The 12,661-nt window shown below is 39.8% G+C and overlaps 1 protein-coding gene across 1 annotated transcript in view; it reads right to left on the bottom strand.

Annotated features, from left to right (window-relative positions):
• Positions 1-2,260, bottom strand: part of Btla (B and T lymphocyte associated) — a 23,287-nt gene extending 21,027 nt beyond the window's left edge. The window contains exon 1 of the mRNA XM_055625147.1: positions 2,096-2,260. Coding sequence (XP_055481122.1) covers positions 2,096-2,204 — 109 coding nt within the window. The 5' untranslated portion in view covers positions 2,205-2,260. The remainder of the gene's footprint in view (positions 1-2,095) is intronic.
• Positions 2,261-12,661: the final 10,401 nt, after the last annotated feature.

Below are 12,661 nucleotides of genomic sequence, written 5' to 3'. Positions count from 1 at the left end.
GTGTGTGTGTGTGTGTGTGTGTGTGTGTGTGTGTGTGTGTGTGTGTGCATTACACTGGAGTATATGTGTGGGTGTGTGGGAGATCAGAAGAGAACTTTCAGGATGCGGGGGTTGGTTCTCTCCTTCTACCTCGTGGGTTCTAGGGATTGGACTCAAGTTATGGTGTTTGGCTGCAAGCACCTCTGCACTCTGAGCCATCTCACCAGCACCCAATCTATGTTAGTAATCCATTGTGGGTAACACTGCAATCCATGGACCCATTAATTTAGCCTGAATAATTCTGTAATCCACCATTAACAACTGATCTATAAGACACCTGGTCAGTGCTTACCTAAACTGTTCCATTTCATTTTCTACATGTATTAATTCATTACATTTGGGACTAAAAATTTCACACAAGGTATTTTATTAATTATTTTAGCTTTGAATCAAGTGTTGATCACAAAGCGTGAAGTCAAAGCTAAACAGAAAAAAAAAGTTTTAGTCACAGCACAGTGACTATGGCTAATTATTTTAATATTAATAACAGAATAGATTTTAAATAATAAGTATGTGAGGCCATAGTCAAGTTAGTTCAATTGATTTAAACATTCTACAGTTTATGCGTGTATTAGAGTCTTACTTCATACTTCATATATATATATATATATATATATATATATATATATATATATATACTATTTGACAGTTTTAAAAAGATGAAATAAAATGTTTAAAATGAGAACTACTTAAAGTGTTAGTGTTAAACCTTAGTTCTTATTTGTTTGGATTTTGTCAGAGGTACTGAGGGAAAAAACCTATTAACCAAAATTAACATTATCATACTTAAATTTCATGTACTTATCATAGCTAGGCACTATAGATATAACAGAGAGCCATCATTTAGGTATAATTATATGTTTTTAAATGAGCTAAAATGGAAGAGAAACTTAACTGAGTCCATAATATAAGTGGCAGAGATAGTAAATCCAATTCTGATAAGCAAGTTTATGTACATAAATACTAGTTTATAACACACTGGGTAGAATGGAATATGGAGTACAGATGATTATGATCAAAATTTAAAAATTTTCCTTTGTTTCATGGCAGCCAGTCTATCATAGATCCCTTAGAGTTAAGTAGATTCAGTTTAATATTTGACTTTCATAAGAGCTTGGATAACTGTGGAAATGTTTTACTCTGCCCCTGGCTGTGTGGTCTTGTGACATCAGAATTCAATTCAAAACTTTATAGTTCTAAACATTCAAGATGACATTCCACAGAACCTCAGTGGTTATGTTTTCCAATTTCAAGTAAATGTGCCCAACTGACACATGTGTTCTGCTGGGAGGTGATTGCTTATAGTCTGCTTGATCCCAGAATTAACTGAGGAACAAGAAACTTCCACCAACCATCCAGGGGCCTTTCCCCTCTATAACCGCATGGTTCTTGTACAGGTGCAAAGTAGCAAGAGTAAGAAAGGAGTTGGAAGTTTGGATCACATGAGCCACAAGTCACCTATGGAGAATTGTTTTCTAGGTTCAGTTGGCAACCACTTACAAATCATCCCGTCCAACAAACTGAAGCACCACGTGTGCTCTACTCTCCTACTTTACAGCAAGAAGCTTCTTCAGTGTTCTCATAGTACACCCCGCAGAAACAAGGAGGGATTCTGTCTAGACTGCATGTAAATTGCGAGTAATCATGGCCACAGCTATAAACTCAAGTATCCAACACCTTTCCCACCCACATAAGCACTACAGCACCCTGCTGTTCTCATGGAAAGAACATGAGATTTCTTTCCCATCAGCATGGCAGCCAGAGAAATATTTTGTTGTTGTTAGTAATAGTGACAAATTTGTAAAGTATTTATAACAACTGCTCAAATCTCTTTTACTTACCATCAAGACATGTTTTGAGCTCTGTAAGCAGGCGAATGCCATGTCCTAATTTCACGAACATCCTGTAGCATTCTCAAGAAGCAAAGGTAACTAACTACTCTGAGTTACACCCTGGACATGAACACCCCTCTCCACTGAGCAAGCCCAACAAGGAAAACTATCACTGTCATGAATCGTGGGGAAGAAAACCAGAATCCTCATAGTAGGTGCCTTACCATTACTCTTAGTAGGTTCCTGACAAAGGGTGCTCCAGAGGCCCAGATTGAGGATTAAGAGTTCCCTAAGTAACGCTGGGGTCCCAAGCATGGCAGGCAGGGTCTTCATTTCCAGCACATATCACACAGAGGGAAACGCCTCAAGCAGAAGGCTTCGTCTTTTTTCCTAAGGTTCTTCGGAGCTAGATCATATTATTCACCCAAGCCGCATCTTAGGGGGGGAAAAAAAAAAAACTCAAGAGCACCGGTGGGACAGTGCCAACAGCCTGAATGATTTTGTGAAAGCAAAAGATACTGCTGTGGTTTTGTCTCTGATCCAATCTGCTGCTCTCTTTCAGGCACTCTGATGTGCAAAGCAGCTGGGTACTTGCTTCTCCTTCCGCCCCGCCACTGCTCTTGCATAACCTTGAGGTTTTTCTCAAAGTGAACACTTAAGCTTTAAAGAAATCTTAATTGTTATAGTCTTTAGGTTTAGATTCTGCTCATATCCGGGTTGGGAAATTCATGGTAAAAGTACCTATGGTAAGCATACATTTCCCTTTTTCATAGCTTGTGATTATGATACTTCATTGGTGTAGTGTATCTTAGAAGCCCCTTCCCGCCCCCATCATGTCGGGGTAAGATGAGAAAGTTTCTTGCTGTGAAAACAATGGAGACTTATCTGACGATACGGAGAAAATGAGTGATGGCATATTTCACCAACAGCAAAGGGAAGGGCCTCCTTCAGCCTGTAGATGCCTATCAATGGAATATGCTCACTTTTGGTGCTGGCTACTCGTTCTTTCTAAATATTAAAGTTCTAAGCAAAGTGAGGTCTTGAATACCAATTAAAGGAAACTTCCATCTCCAGTTTGCTTCATGTGGTTGCTGTCTAGATGAAGCACTGAAGTAGAAAATGGAAAAAGATTAAAATTGGATAGCTCAGGGTTGCAGGGAGGCGGGGGGGGGGGAGGCTCCCAGCCCACATTTAGTCACTGGCTTATAACAACAGGGACTTATTCCAGATGAAGAGGTGGTACCTGTGCATTCAATAGTCATTGCATGAAATTCAAACATCTTTCCTTCAGAGGCTGGAGATATCCTCCCAAGGCCAAACTCCAGTTAGTATAGTTATTGGGTATTCATTGATTCAAACAGATATGCCACAGTGGCTGGGATACAAACATGAATGAACACTGTTCCTGAATTTAAGGAATTCAGCCGACCAATACTGATACCCACACACCCAGGCACACCAGATAACAGAGTCAGTCTGCAGAGCTCTAAAAATCTGCACTGCTGACCAAGGAGGCACCCTGTTTGTGGTGCGTTTCATACAACTCATTCATTTTCCCTGCTCAGATTGGGGTGTGAAACCCTTTTGGCAGTTGAAGCAAGGATCAATGCCCCTCTAAAATGGCCTGAGAGGTTTGGAAGAAAAGCCTTTGAACCACCCATCCTAAAGTTCAAATATCATCCGAACGAGAAATGAACACTCTCAACTGCAGACCTTCATAATTCTCTACTCTGCAACTGTTTGCCTCCCTTCTTCTCCTTTTCCTTCTCCCGCTTTTGGTGTGTGTGATGTGTGGAAATGTTCATGTAGATGCGTGTATGTACTGAATGCCTTCTGCTGAGAGTGTGCAAGGGTCTGAGTTCTTTCACAATCATTCTGCACCTTATGTTTTTAGACAGCATCTCTCACTGAACCAAGAGCACATCAGTTTTGCTAAAGTAACTGACAATGGTCTCCAGGAATCACCTACCTCTCATTCTCCCCCAGAACTGGGATTACAAAAAGACACTGCCATATGTGGCCTTTAATGTAGCTTCTGAGGCTCTGAACTCAGGTCCTGATGCTTCCACAGCAGGTATCTTACTTACTGAGCCATTTTCTCAGCCTAGTGGGGTTTTTTTTTTTCATATAAAAGAATTCATACTAAATAGATAAAATTTGAAAAAAATATCATATAAAACATCTAATGAATTTTTAAAATGTATTTATTTACTTATTTATGATTACAGTTTGTTCACTTTGTACCTGGCTGTGGCCCCCTCCCTCATCTCCTCTCAGTCCCACCCTCCCTCCCTCTTATTCCCCTATGCCTCTCCCATAGTCCACTGATTGGGGAGGTCCAACCCCCCTTCCATCTGACCCTAGCCTAGTCTCATCAGGACTGGCTGCATTGTCTTCCTCTGTGGCCTGGCAAGGCTGCACCCTCAGGAGGAGGTAATCAGAGAGCCTTACACTGAGTTCATGCCAGAGAAAGCCACTGCTCCCCTTAGTAGGGAATCCACTTGAAGACTGAGTCTATGGGCTACTTCTGAGCAGAGGCTTTAGGTCCTCTCCATCCATTGTCCTTGGTTGAGGTGTCAGTCTCTGCAGGGCCACCAGGGCTTATGGTGTTTTTGTTTGTTTTGTTTTGTTTTGTTTTGTTTTGTTTTGTTTTGTTTTGTTTGGCTCTGTTGGTCTCCTTTTGGAGCTCCTGTCCCCTCCAGGTTTTTCTATCTGCCACTTCTTTCATAAAATTCCATGCCCTCGACCCAAAGTTTAGCTGTGAGTCTCAGCCTCTGCTTCAATACCTCCATCAGGAGTAACTTTCAGAGGCCATCTGTGCTGGGCTCCTGTCCTGTTTTCTGTCTTCTGCTTCCAATGTCTATTGTGTTTGCAGGCAAATGGTGGGAACTAGAAAAAAGTGAGGTATCCGAGAAGCAGAAAGACACACATGGTATATACTCACCCATAAGTGGTTACTAGACATACAATATAGGATAAACATACTAAAATCTATACTCCTAAAGAAGCTAAACAACAAGGAGGACCCTAGGGAAGATGCTCAATCCTCATTCAAGAGGGCAAACATCTAACAGATGTTAAGTGGTGTCCATTCTGGTATTTTTATCAGTGTGTCTGGCTATTTGTTCCTGCACAGCTGAGAGAGCTGGGAGGACCACTGGCCAAGACTTTGTCTCACAATCTCACTCTTGTCTTTATTCTAGTGAAGAATGGAAAGAAGTCATATTCAGAAATGCATTGCTCAGTGACAAGTCTGTCTTGCCTTGTGTTTATGAACTTATCCAGTAGCTAGGCTTTTTATTGTAATTTCCATGTCAGTGCACACATTAAACCAGTTTACTGCATTCTCAGAAGTGCTTCCTTTGTATACTAAGAGCAGTTTCTAAAACACAAATTCATTGCCAGTTTTATGTTGAGTGACAAAAAGCAAAATAGAATTTGGGAAAATGCAAATTATCTTTATAAAAACCCAAGAGCTACTTGCATAGCAAATTATCCCACTCTCTTGCTGACTTGGTTACTTTCATGAATCAATAAGAAACACCTAAAGAAGCTAAGAAAGAAGGAGAACCCTGGGAAGATGCTCAATCCTCATTTAGAAAGGCAAATGGGATAGACATCAGAAGAGGGAGAAAACAGGGAACAAGACAGGAGCCTACCACAGAGGGCCTCTGAAAGACTCTACCCAGCAGGGTATCAAAGCAGATGCTGAGACTTATAGCCAAACTTTGGGCAGAGTGCAGGAATCTTATGAAAGAAGGGAGAAATGAAAGATCTGGAGGTGATAGGAGGTCCACAAGGGGACCAGCAGAACCAAAAAATCTGGGCCCAGGAGTCTTTTCTGAGAATGATACGCCAACCAAGGACCATTCATGGAGGTGACCTAAAACCCGTGCACAAATGTAGCCCATGGCAGTTCAGTCTCCAAGTAGGTTCTCTAGTAAGGGGAACAGGGACAGTCTGTGACATGAACTCAGTGGCTGGCTCTTTGATCACCTCCCCCTGAGGGGGAAGCAGCCTTACCAGGCCACAAAGAAAGATAATGCAGCCAGTCTTGATGAGATCCCATAGGCTAGGGTCAGATAGAAGGGGAGGAGGACCTCCCCTATCAGTGGACTGGGGAAGGGGCATGGGAGGAAATGAGGGAGGGAGGGCAGGATTGGGAGGAGACAAGGGAGGAGGCTACAGCTGGGATACAAAATGAATAAATTGTAATAAATAAAAATAAATTAAAAGAATTTTAAAAAGAAACTTTACATTCTGTAATATTTTCTCCAGGTGATCACAAGAACAGCAATCAAAAACTTAGATGCAATAGTGTCAGACAAAATCAACCTTTTCTTAGTGTGAGTTTTTTAGCCACACACCAAATAATATTCCATAGCTTCCACCAGAAGTGCCACTTCACATCTAAAACCATTGTCATTCTAATATGTGTGCTTTCCTCACTAATGTTATTGCTAGCAGTGGCATCTACACACGACTGTTCTTTACAACCAGTTTGAGTATGTATTAGAAAATGACTAAGATTCCTGGATCCTGCTCTTAGCCTCCTGAATTCAGATCCCACAGAGATGTGGTCAGAGAATCCTATTTTGAAAAACATACAAACTGGGTTCTGACCCTTTGGACTAAAAAGATAATTAGAAACAGAGTGGTTGGCAGAACTCGTGAACTTTTTATATGTGGCATCAAATATTTGACACTCACTATGTATGTGAGTGTGCGTGTGGTTTTCATTCTTAGACCCAAAGTTAGACCTAGAGGTGCCCGGCATTCACTGTCCCCTACAGATATGTTTACTCTTAGCTGTGGGCATGGCAGTTAGCATAACGCTCAAATGCTAACTCCCTCAGCATGTTCTCCATTGAGAACAACCCCATGCTGGGCCGTGCTGTTCCTGATGCCCTGCATGCCACAGTGGACTAAGAATAGCGTGCTATTCTTGGCTATTTTCACTCAACATGGAGGACTGCTCCTGAGAAGTTCTTGTTATAGAACTTGTCATTGAACAGGCCAAAGATATCAGGCCTGCATCACAGTTTAACTTTTTCCTGTCTCCAGTCTTGCTTCAACTCTGTCTTTACACAGTATGGAGTTCCAGTCCCCTCAATATATGTTCCCACTAAACAAATACACTCATAGCTCTATTACTGGTTGAATAAAGATGGTGCTAAGACTGTTAGGCTGGTTGCTTAACTGGGGTGATTATGGATAGTGATTAGCAATTGTATCTATTATTATCAAATAGTTTTTGTTTTTAAAGGATAGATATAGATACCATGAAGTAGTTCTTTAATAAGCCAAATGACACACACATACATAGAGAGAGAGAGAGAAGACACACATACACACATACCACATTCCAAGACCATCTTATGTAATTTTACCAACAGATTTTGTGTACATCATGTTTCTTTCATTTATTCAGCATGAGATCTTAACACAAATTACACCATCTCTTTTTTTTCTTTAACTTCCCATCTCCAACAGATTTATTATTTTTTATAGAATGAATTAATGAAAAGGGGGGCACAGAGTGTGCCAGAAAATAAATACAAACATGAACAGCCTTACTAATTGTTTTATCAACAAGCCAGTACAAAAAAATGCCTTATACAAAACACGATAAAGATTTAAAATGGGTTGTTTTCTTAGCAAGGCTGAAGATTTCAGTCTCTGAATTTAAAATTTAGAATACAGAAATTCTTTGACCTCTACATTCTATCACGTCATCTGCAAAACAGAAATATTAACACCTATGTGGAAGGCTGAAATGAGAACTAGAGACATAAAGAATTGTGTATTTTAACTTAATATATATGAAAACATTTACCACAATGCCTGAATGGGCTGGAGCATTGGCTCAATTTTTAAGAGCACTCATTGTTCTTGCAAAAGACCAGGGATCAATACCCAACACTCACATGACAGCTCATAACTATCTGTGACTCCAGTCCCAGGGGCTTTGATTCCCTCTTCTGGCCTCCTTTGACATCAGGAATGCACATGGCCCATATACATTCATGCAGACAAAATACTCATACATATAAAATAGTAAATATATCATGAATAATATATGAATTTTTCAGTTTTAAGTTTCTTGTATCTTTTTTATTTCTATCTCCAAACATAGGCATAGAGAGAGCTGGCTTCTCCTACATCCTATGCATGTATATAAAGTGTATTTGTTATATGCTTGTCTTTTTGCTTTAATCAAATCTCACCTAATGTTGATTAAAAAAAAAACCCTTCTTTTTACATTGAAAATAGATTCTTCTCTCATATCATACATCTGAACAGCAGTTTCTCCTCCCTCACCTACGCCTAGTTGTTCCCTCATCTCCCAAATCCACTCCCCACCCCCATTTCCTATACAGAAAAGAGCAGCAATCCCATGGATTTCAACTGAATAGAGTATAACAAGATATGATAAGAAAAGATAAAAACCTTCATATAAAAGGCTGAACAAGGCAACCCAATAGGAGGAAAAGAGTCCCGAGACCAGGCAAAAGAGTTTCACCCACTCCCACTCTGCGGAGTCCCACAAAAACTAACAACCATAACATATATGCAGAGGACCTGGTTCAGACTCATGCAAGTCCTCGCTTGCTGCTTCAGTCTCTGTGAGCCCATGTGAGTGCTGCTTAGTTGATTCAGAGGACCATTTTGTTCTGATGTTCTCCATCCTCTCTGACTCCTACAATTTTACCTCCCACTCTTTCAAAAGTTTTGAAGATATCCCAGGGGAAGGGACTTGATGGAGACCCCTGATTTAGATGCTCTCTCTGAACAAATGTCTAGCTGTGGGTCTCTGTAACCAATCCCATCTGCTGCCGGAGGAAGCCTCTCTGCTGACTCCGGGACAGGATACTGCTCTATGAGTATAGCAGAATATCGTTAAGCATAATTTCACTATTATTATTATCATTTGCCCGTCATGTTTGGTTTTACCCTCGGTCTCTGGGCAATCCAGCTTCTGGTTCCTGGCCACCCAGGCAATGTAGGGCCTCAAGATAAACCAAATATTGGCTTATCCTATAAGTTCTGTGACACCATTGCCTCAACAGGTCTTGCAGGCAGGACAGATTGTAGGTAGAGGTTTTTGTGTCTGGGTTGATGTCAGTTTGTTGTTGTTTTGTTTTGCTTTTTTTCTGTACTTTGAAGGGTACCTTCTCATGCCAAAGAGACTAGGACATAGGAGTGATGGATCCATTCAGGTACCAAAGCGACCTCTCTATGTTCAGTAGTTGAGAAGTTGTTCTCGGCAATGCCCTCTCCCCCTGTCAGTTTTCAGAGAGCAACCTTCTGTTCTAGCATCAGACAGTTGTTGGGGTGTTTGGGGGCTCTCCATAGGACCCTCTCAACCAACAACTCAACTGAATGCAGCCTAGTGTCCCCACCGGAAGCTTTGCCTGACTACAAAAGATGGCCAGTTCAGACTCTGTATACTCCATTGTAGGAGTCCTTACTAAGGTAACTCTCAGAGATTCCAGGAACTTTCCACGGCAATAGGTCCCCCTGCCCAGGCTCCACAATTCCAGCTGTCGCTTCTCACACTCTTTCCTTCCATTCTTTTTCCCCCTCACCCCTGATTATTGTATATCTTCATTTCAATGATTCCCTTGTGAAACAAACATTTTAACTGATTTGCACTCTTAGTTTTGTAGATATACACAAGCTCTGACATGTCTCTCATCTTTGAGATGTCCACAAAATGGGTCTGAATGCATGAAATTCTTCTTCTGTCAGGAGAACCTGGAAGAAGAAAGTTTCCATGGGATGGTTCAAATATAACAAAAGATTATTCTGAATATTAAAATTTTTTGCAAGAGACCTTTTCAGTCAAATATAAAGTTGTGTAAACTTGTGCATAATACTTCAAACTTCACTACCAGAGTTCTAGATTTGTCTAGAATGTCATTTACATTCTCAGGTATATTTCTTTACTGTTGGCATAAAGCAAATTGAAGTGTGGATGGTGGTACAAACCTGTTATCCCAGGACTTGGGGTGCTGAGGCAAGAGAATCCAAGTTCAAGGCCCACCTGGGCTGCATAACAGTATTGTCTCAGGAAAAAAGAAGAGGAGGAAGGGAGAGAGAGAGAAAGGGAGAAACTGTAGCAATGATAAGGATGGTAACTGAGCAAGGGGCACCCAGGACTCCGCCAACTCATCAGAGCCTGTGTGCTAAGCATAACAAAGACGCCCAAGGCTGCACATATCTGTGAGATACAAGACTCTCTGATGGACTTTGCAATGCTGCATAGCATAGCAGTCTTGGATCCTTACACTCTCAATGCTTCCTGTTGTTCTTTGCCTGAAATTAACTTGGACTGTTAGCGAATATCTTATTTCCTATTTTTTCCTCACAGGAATTTTCCTTTGATAAAAATCTTTGCATATTTGACCCTCTCTTGGCATATCTTAATGCAGTGATACTACGTTAGTGTGCCAGGATCAAGCATACAATATTATATTCTACGTTACTTAATTCTTTGTTCAACAGGTGATGATTTTCAACAGGCATCTGTTCTATAGAAGATAAGAAAGTATTAAAGCTAGTACGTAAAAAATATATCTGATAAAATCAATCAGTTTAAGATGAACTGCATATTAGCCAATACACAAAGCAGACATAAAAAACAGAAACATGGAGAGTTCATAATCTTTTAACCTTAAAAATAAGGGTGTCTAACCTTAAAAATAATGGTGGGAATTTAACAAAATGATGTGAAAATGTGCATTTCAGAAACATACTGTGTTTACTAGCACACCTGTCTTGGCATGGAATTCTTTTATTATTATCTTATATTATTTTTATGCAGGGCCTCACATAGCCCAGGCTGGCCTTAAACTCACTATGTAGCCAAGGCTGACATTGAATTTCTGATTCTCTCTACTTCTGCCTTCTGAGTGCCAGGGTTACAAGCATGAATCACCACACCCTATTTATGGGGATCAAACCCAGAGTTTCTGAAATGCTGTGTGAACAAGTTCTCTACCAACTAAGCCACATCTCCAACCCTTCAGGGCTTAACAATAGACAAGGAACATGGAAAAGACAGTAACTCAGTGCAAAATGAAATGAAGGGTTTTGTTTCTTTGTTTAATTTGTTTTGATGTAAGGTTTAGTTTTTGCAGAGCACAGTAAAAATTTTAAAAATGTAATATTTTATTCAGAAAGAGTATGGGGGAAGGGTGGTGATAAACATATATTAGCCAGTATAATAGAGGCCCCAGTGAGATTATACGCAATCCAGAGCACTGGAGCAACTTCCTGGAAGCTGGAAGCAGGACATTTTAGTTGCTCGATAAAGTGGTGAATCATAATGAAGGTCTCAAGAAAGGGCCCAGGGAAGCAAAGGCAGCAGGGTCTACCCAAAGACTCAGAGCAGCAATTGTTTGTCATCAGTCAATTAGTTCAGAAATACAACTCTGCATACTTTAACACTTGACAGAGCCAAGGCAGTGTTCCCTGTTTGCGCTTCAGCCATGTTTATCTCTTTTGTGTTATTTGAAGTCAGTGCCAATGAACCCCAATCACCATTCTTCTAAGTCACCAACACAAATTCAGTTTGCAAGGAAACTCAGAAAGCTCAGGTCTGGGTAGCAGGCCCTTCACTCCCTACAGATTTCACCTGCTCAGCTGCCTTGTTGTTCTGCCCCTGTCACAGGCCTCTCTAAGTGAAAACATGGTCTCCACCGGTGCAGATTTTAATAGCAGGACATGTTATGAGACTAAGATTTTTCTCTTTGCAAGACATTAAATTTTTATAATGTTTGATATAAGCATTTTCCCTACTATATTTTTAGGCTACTTCCCCAAAATAGAATCCATAGGTTGAAGATAAGAACATTAAAAAATGTTTTGGATATCCAGTGTTGTTTGTTTTTGCTGAAAAGCATTTTAACAATAAATTTTAATTTCCAGAAGTTTTCTTTAAAGTACACATACATAATAATATCTGTTGTTTCTAAACTATAAACAGCCTTCTCTGGATGATCTGTATTCAAGAAACTTAGAGATATTTTATATATATGTGTGTGTGTATATATACATATATAATATTATATAAGGATATAATTATTTATAAGAATGTATATCATATAGTTATATATGTATATATGCATAATGATATATATATATATTATACACATGCCTTAGAAATGCGAATAGCTTAAAGACTTATGGAAAGCAGTATGGAAGTTTCTCAAGAACATAAAATTAGAACTATCATAGCTATAACTACGGGCAGCTAGCCCAAGAATTCTCTCTTACAGAGATAATTGCATTTTCTTATTTATTGCAGTTGTATTCTCAATAGTAAGGAAATAAAATAGGCCTACATGTCCCTAATAGATAAAGCAAATACATAGGCAATGGAAAAGAATAAAATTTTCCAAAAAAAAAATGAATCTAGAAATTATTATATTAAGTGGGGAAAACCAAGGACAAGTAGTGCATGCCCTCTCTCGAGTGTGGGTTCTAGCCTTTTATTTTTAATGTATGTGCATAATTGTGGGTATGGTTGTGGGTGTAGGTCAAGAAACCAGAAATGGGACACTGAGCTAGAAGTGTTGGGGACTAAGAGGTGTGTAATAGGTCACAATGAAATGAAAGTAGGAAGGGAGCTACTGGGGATAGAAGAGAAATAAGACAGGTAAGTGAAGGAACAAGAAGAGGCTAGGAGGATGATCAACAAAATCAAACTGTACATGAAAGTAAAAAAAAAAATTATACATTTTATGCCAATTACAAAATGAGAAACTAAAGAATTTTGAGGTTAA

This window comes from Psammomys obesus, unplaced genomic scaffold (assembly GCF_907164565.1).
Source record: "Psammomys obesus unplaced genomic scaffold, mPsaObe1.curated_primary_1811, whole genome shotgun sequence".
NCBI lineage: Eukaryota > Metazoa > Chordata > Mammalia > Rodentia > Muridae > Psammomys > Psammomys obesus.
The sequence above is the reverse complement of the archived record's forward strand: the minus strand, read 5'-3'. Positions and strand labels throughout refer to the sequence as shown.